We start from the raw sequence: 6,555 nt of genomic DNA on the forward strand, positions 1-6,555 counted from the left end.
GGGCCGTAGTTGTACACGGGTCTTCGGCGATGGTAGTGGTACACGGTCGTAGAGGAACTTGGCGTATCCGGGGGCTCCGGATGTCGCGGTACTTGGCGGTCTTGGTCGAGGCAGCAAAACGTAGTCGAACTTTGAGTCAAACAGCAACAACCATCGCAGGTGCATGATGACAGCGGGGCGTCGTGGTCATCCACTACGGCAGACAGGCATGCGGGTCGTAGTGTTGCAGCACGGGTACATGAGGCCGGGGCTGTGTCTTGGGGTCTTGGCAACGAGGTCCACACAGAAACCCAGGAGGAGCGACGGGGATGCAGACTAGGCAGGAGGCGGCGGAGACATGGCCGTCGATGCGCGACCGCTTGGAGGTGGGGCGCCACGTAGCTGCGGCTGCTCCCAGCCGAAGCTCGGGCCTTCATGTCGTCGAGGCGCGGCACAGGGAGATGGAAGGATGGATGGGCGCGGCGGAGGGCAGGAGTCCGGCGACGGAGCAGAGGTGCAGCAGGGAAGAAGGGCAGGAGCACTGGGCGAGGAGGAAGACAGAGATGGCGCGAGCAGCGACCTGCAGGTGGTCGCCTTCGCGGACGACACAAGGGGCGGCACCGCGCCATGGCTTGGGTGGTGCGAGGCATGGAAGCAGAGGAACGGTGCGAGGGAAGGTCCGGCGGCGAGGGACACCGGCGAACGGAGGCGGCGGAGGAAGGAGAGTCCTGCATGGGCGCGCGCACAGGGCGGCGGCCTGCTGGTGGTCGTTGGCGCGGCTCCATGGCCAAAGGCCGAGGTCAGGGTCTAGGGGATCGGGCGTCTCCCTTGGAGGCGCTGGGTGTATGCGTGTGGGAGATCGAGAGGGTGAGGAGGAGATCGAGCGGAGGGAGATGGGGATCGGGGTCCTGGCGGCGCTGGAGGGAGATAGGATCGAGAGAAGGGAGGCTAGGGTTAGCGAGGGAGAGAGGCTGGGCTGGGCCTCACGGGCTGCAGCTACATGAGGCCCAAGTGGCTGGCTGGGGTGCGCTGGGGGTCTCTCTCTTCTCTCTCCCTTAAATCTTTGGCAGAATGGTATTAGAGAAAAGAAAAGGAAAGAGAGGGTTAGAGAAAGGATTTGCGCATGCGGTTAATTTTCCCGGGCTCATAAAAATGCGCTTGATCCAGGAAAAATAGAAGTGGCATGATTGAAAGATATAAATTCAATTGGTTAGAACAAGGAGTGTGAATCCGAAGTTTCCAAAATGTTGAACATTTAGGAAGAGCCTCGATAAAACGATAAAAGAATATGAGGACAAGTCGGAGACCAAGAATTGAGATAACAAAGGCATTGGGATTATTTGCAAGTGTGTTATGGTGATTTCCAAATTAAGAAATATTTAATATAGCTCCCTAATATTTGGAGGATATGTTATCAAGAGAAGTCACCCTTCCCTCGATTTAAATAGATCGACCATCTATGCAATTTATTAGTTGAGTTGAGATGCAAAGATTAATGACATGATGGCATGATGACATGATGCAATGCAAAAATAAAAGAGCAAGCACAAAAGAAACACACGGTGACCACGAAATATATGGAAATCTTCTGAAGCGTCGGTCTCGGGGCGTTACAGTCTTGCTGTACATGCTTTAAAAGGGCATATTTGCACATCAAAGGCCCTTCATATAATCATATTCTCACTGCATACTAGTACAAAATGATAATGTGCTACCTAGTTTTTGTCTGTGTATTTCTCAGTTTCTGGAACACGTACATCTAAAGATGGCTTTGCATTTCTTTACAAGGAAAACCAAAGATGGAATGTTTAAGCACGTAGGATTAATGTGACAATGCACGATCTTTGTGCGCATGCATGAATTGAGGCAATCCCGAGAGATATAAAATGGCAGGAGGAAGAAGAAGACGGCAACATTACATCGATCGTTCCTGTGAGCATTTGCTCTTGCGCTTCTTCATACTCCAATTTGCTAGGAAGAAGCAAACAGCCATATTTGATAGCAATGGCAGCGTCGGGGTGCAGCGTCATCGTCTTGCTCGTCGTGTTCACGGTGGCGGTGGGGGCGGCGGCGCTGCTGCAGCCGGCGGAGGCAGCGACGGCGGCGGCGGCGACGAGGCGCCACGCCGACACCCGCGTGCTCTGGTACCCGGGAACCAGGCAGCGTAGCCCCAGCGGCTTCCGGGGTTTCCCTCGCTCAAGGCTGTCGCCGCCGTCCGCGGGCAGGCTAACGCCGCCGTCGCCCAGCGGCAGGCCGATGACGCCGCCGCCGTCTCAGGCGCAGGCGCCGCCGGCGCCCATCTCGCCCCCGTGCACCGCCGCGAACCCACAGCCCGGCTTCCCCGGCATGCCGGTGGGCGGCGCCGGCGGCTTCGGAGGGTCGTCGCCCTCGCCGCCGTTGGCGCCGACGGACTGCGTGACGCCGCTGGCGGGGCTGATGACGTGCGCGTCGTTCCTGACGGGGAGCGAGGCGGAGACGCCGACGCCGCAGAGCGAGTGCTGCGGCGGGCTGGGCATGTTCCTCAACAGCTCGGCGGCGGCGGACGACCGGTCGCTGCGTTGCCTGTGCCCGGTGATCCTCGGCGACGTGAACCGCATGCTCCCCAAGCCCATCGACCCCGTCCGCATGATGTACCTCCCCATCGCCTGCGGCGTCGTCCTCCCGCCCCAAGTCCTCTTCATCTGCTTCAGTACGCCAACGCCATTAATCTCTCTCCCTCTCACTCTCTCGCTCGCTCGCTCTCTCTTTCTCACTCATGATGGATTGATTTGATTGATGATGGTCTTGGAATCTACTTATGCAGCTGGGCAGCCGACGCCGCCGGTGGTGCAGCAGATTCCCGACTCCTGGAAGACCTCGTCTTCTTCAGGTCAACTACTCACTCACTTCTGAAAGTGAAAAATCCATACTGTCCATGCATGGTTAAGCTCGATTGCTGTGAGCTGAATTCTGATGTCTTCCATCTGCTGTGCAGCCTTGTCGCCTTGAGCTGGTGCCGACGATCGGATTTGGTTACTGCTCATCACGCAGGCACAATTTATCCCGGGACGTATCTATCTACCAAGTTTAATTAAGATTACAAACGTGAGAAACTAGCTGGTTACTACCAACTTTGCAGCCACCAGATCGAGTGGTCAACGCATCATGTGCCAATTGTGGCGTAGTATTACTGATCGATGTAATAGCTAGCATGTTTTCCTTTTTCTTATTGAGAATGTAAACAAAAAAAAATTATAAGAGCAGATTGCATCAAAGGGAGTATTGTTTCAAACTATTTACATGGGTTTTCCGTTTGATGATCCTATAATGCCCATCTGGCCCTGGCTTGTGTTTACTAACTTAGTCTTCCATATTAGTGTGATGATGAATGTCCTTTCATCACGTTTCTGTCTAGTCAAAGAGCTTGGACCATCTACATTACATTTTCTGGACAATTTTGTCCTCGTCTCCATATGTCACTTATATGTGGGATCCACCCGAGTAAAAACAGAAATAAAACTTCCCTCTCTCTATCACTTACACGGGGGACCCACGCTTAAAAAGAGAAAAAGAAAACTCACCCTTCCCACACTTTTACAGGCGGGACCCACCTAAAAAGCAAAAGAAAAGAAAATCAAATTTGCTAATTCTCATTTAGGTGAGATTTTTTTTTGAACTGTCCAACATTGCTGGGTTTCATTAGCTTAGCAGAAGGGAGTGACAAGAGTTTGATCAAGTGATCGGTGGGCGAAAGAAAAAGGAACTAGAACAAATCTCAAACATGGTGATATCTCATGGGACGTTCCGGAAGGGGTGCTCTAAGCATTTCGCGCCCGCGATCCGCCATTGTTCCATGTCCGAGCGGCAGCCGCTGATGATGTTGGCCGGGCTTGGCTGCTTCCCTTTGAAGGTGCAGCAGTTCCTCTCCATCCAGATTTGCCAGCAGATGAGCGCAATCATGGATTTGACGCCTTTCCTGGTACCGCGGCGGCGGCAATGACGATCATTTTGACCTTGGCCGTGGTTGTCTGCCCCGAGCTCCATGCGTTTGGGTGCAGGGTTGAGCATCCCTCCCATGTTGCCGCCGTGCTCCACACCTGCCTGGCCGTTGGGCAGTCCCAGATGAGGTGCACCGAGTTCTCGAGGTTGCGCATACAGAGTGGGCAGAAATACCCGTTTGGCCATCCACGTCATTGCAATCTGTCGTTGCACCACAGCCTGTTGAGGTGGAGGAGCCATAGGAACATCTTGTTCTTGCCTGGCGCCCACACCTTCCAGATGATCGTCTTGAAGCCACTGCTGCTGCCTCCCTCCTTCTGCGCTTTGTATGCCGAGCTGGTGGAGTACTGACCCGAGCTGGTCAGGTTCCATGCGATGCTGTCCCTGGCATGCTGCTGGAGTGCCGGCGCCGTGGCCCGGAGCTCGCGGGCCAGAGCGACCGCTTGCGGCGTGACCGCCTGCACATCGTCGTGCCTCAAATCCAGCAGCCATCCGTCCCCCTGCATGGCGGCCTGCACCGACCTGTTCTTCCTCGAGGAGTGGTTGTACAGGAGGGGGTAGGTGGAGCACAGGGGATGTCCTCCGAGCCAATTGCAGTGCCAGAAGGAGGCCGTGGCGCCGTCTCCTATGGTGACGGTCGTGAACGCGGTGAAGAGGGCGCGATCACCATCATCGCAAGGTGTGATGGTGCCCACCCATGGTCTCGCCGGCTGTTGCCAGCTTCACCAGAGCCATCTGAGTTGGAGGGCCCGCGCAAACTGCGCCAGGTCATGGATGCCGAGGCCACCATCGTCCTCCGGTTTGGTGACTAGCTTCCAGGCGACCTTACACTTTCCTCCCGACACCTCCTCGTCTTGCGCCCATAAGAAGCGACGACGAGCTTTGTCGATCTCCTTGAAAAGCTTTTTGGGCACCCGTAGGAAAGTCAGGGCGAAGGTTGCCATGGCCGAAAGGACGCAGCGGACCAGCACTCGTCGTCCGGCCAGAGGTATGAGCTTGCCCTTCCAGCCCGCGAGCCGCGCTCGGATTCTATCTAGGATGAACTGTAAGTGGACTAGCCTGGTTCTGGCCGTTGTGACGGGGAGGCCGAGGTATCTAAAAGGGAAGCTAGCTCGTCCTCCGCCGAAATTTAGCAGCACGTGGTCGAGGGCGACGTCGTCGCAGCGAATCGGGATCGCGGAAGATTTCTGCTGGTTGATGCACAGCCCGGTGGAATCCCCGAAGAGTTTGAGGATCTCTAGTAGCACATCTACCTCCTCCCGGCTCGGGTTTGCGAAAATGATGGCGTCGTCGGCGTATAAACTAACCCGTAGTCTCGGCGTCGTCCAGTAGGGGCTGCATGATCCCTGCCCTTGTCGCGTGCTCTAGAAGCCGGTGAAGTTGATCTATAGCGATGATGAATAGGAGGGGGAAATGGGGGTCACCCTGGCGCAGGCCGCAACGGTGCAAGATGGTCGCGCCAGGGTTTCCATTCAGCAAACAGCTCGACGACGATGTTCAGGAGAGCGGCGATCCAATCCCTCCAACGTGCGCTGAAACCAAGCCGCTGCAGGAGCTCGAGCAAGTACTCCCAGGAGACACTGTCGAAGGCCTTTGCGATATCTAGTTTGAGCAGGAGCGATGGGATCTTCCTGCGGTGCAGTGCCTTGATAGTGTTTTGAACGTACATATAGCTGTCCTGGATGCATTTCTTCTTTTGAAAAGTTGTCTGAGCCGGCGAGATGATCTGATCTATGACAATGGCCAAGCGCATGGACAACACTTTGGCGATCAGCTTAGCAATGCTGTGGATGAGGCTGATGGGTCTGAAATCGCTCACAGTAGTGGCTCCGTCTTTCTTTGGCAGCAGGATGATCATCGCGCGGTTTAGGTCGCTGAAGTTTCCCGTGGCAAGACTATAGAAGTGATCAAAAGCAGCCATGACATCCATTTTGATTGTGCCCCAGCAAGCCCGGAAAAAAGTGCCAGAGAAGCCATCAGGCCCCGGCGCCTTCTCTGCTGGTGAAGCCTTGATCGCCTCCCACAGTTCTTCTTCAGAGAAAGGGTTGTCCAATCCATCGTTTTGGATCCGTGGAAGCTCCAAGCTGTCCCAGTTGATGGTTTGCCCCCTCGTTTTCCCCCTGCACAACAGCTGTGTGAAATGCTGATGGATCATATCTGCCTTGTCTTCGTGCGTGGTCACCATGCTCCCTCCCTCCCTCGAGCTCAGGGCGTGAATGAAGTTTTTGCGGCGCCGACCATTGATCTTTTCCTGAAAGAAAGCAGTTTTGGCATCTCCAGCTCGAAGCCAGGTGATCCTGGATGCTTGCCTCTTTCATGCCCGCTCGATTGCCGCCAAACCAACAATCCTCTGTTTCAGCATCTTGCGCAGATCAAATTCGCTAGGCGTCAGCCCCCTCTTCTCCTGGGCGATGTCCAGCTGCATGATCACCTCTGAGGCCAGATGAAATTGAATTTTTGCATTGCTGAATAAGGTGTTTGCCCAAATTTTCAGGTCGGCAGCAGTCCTCTGTAGCTTGGTCTCCATCCGAACCCATGGGCATGAGTGGTTTACTGGCCTATTCCATGCTGCCGCCACCGTCTCCTGGAACCATGGGA

General features: G+C 55.1%; 1 protein-coding gene across 1 annotated transcript; it reads left to right on the top strand.

The window, feature by feature from the left end:
• The first annotated feature begins 337 nt into the window (after positions 1-337).
• LOC123096751 (uncharacterized) lies at positions 338-3,253 on the top strand. Its single transcript, XM_044518519.1, has 4 exons — positions 338-778; positions 1,873-2,668; positions 2,783-2,848; positions 2,954-3,253. The coding sequence occupies exons 1-4, from the start codon at positions 338-340 to the stop codon at positions 2,965-2,967; spliced, it is 1,317 nt and encodes a 438-aa protein (XP_044374454.1). The 3' UTR covers positions 2,968-3,253.
• Positions 3,254-6,555: the final 3,302 nt, after the last annotated feature.

This window comes from Triticum aestivum, chromosome 4D (genome assembly GCF_018294505.1).
Source record: "Triticum aestivum cultivar Chinese Spring chromosome 4D, IWGSC CS RefSeq v2.1, whole genome shotgun sequence".
Lineage (NCBI taxonomy): Eukaryota > Viridiplantae > Streptophyta > Magnoliopsida > Poales > Poaceae > Triticum > Triticum aestivum.

What these genes read in the sequence shown, in the direction of transcription:
- LOC123096751 (XM_044518519.1), top strand. Translation starts at nt 338, where the DNA reads ATGGCCGTCGATGCGCGACCGCTTGGAGGTGGGGCGCCACGTAGCTGC. An exon ending in CTCCATGGCCAAAGGCCGAG is followed by an intron (nt 779 to 1,872) that starts GTCAGGGTCTAG and finishes ATAAAATGGCAG; the next exon opens with GAGGAAGAAGAAGACGGCAA. An exon ending in AGTCCTCTTCATCTGCTTCA is followed by an intron (nt 2,669 to 2,782) that starts GTACGCCAACGC and finishes CTACTTATGCAG; the next exon opens with CTGGGCAGCCGACGCCGCCG.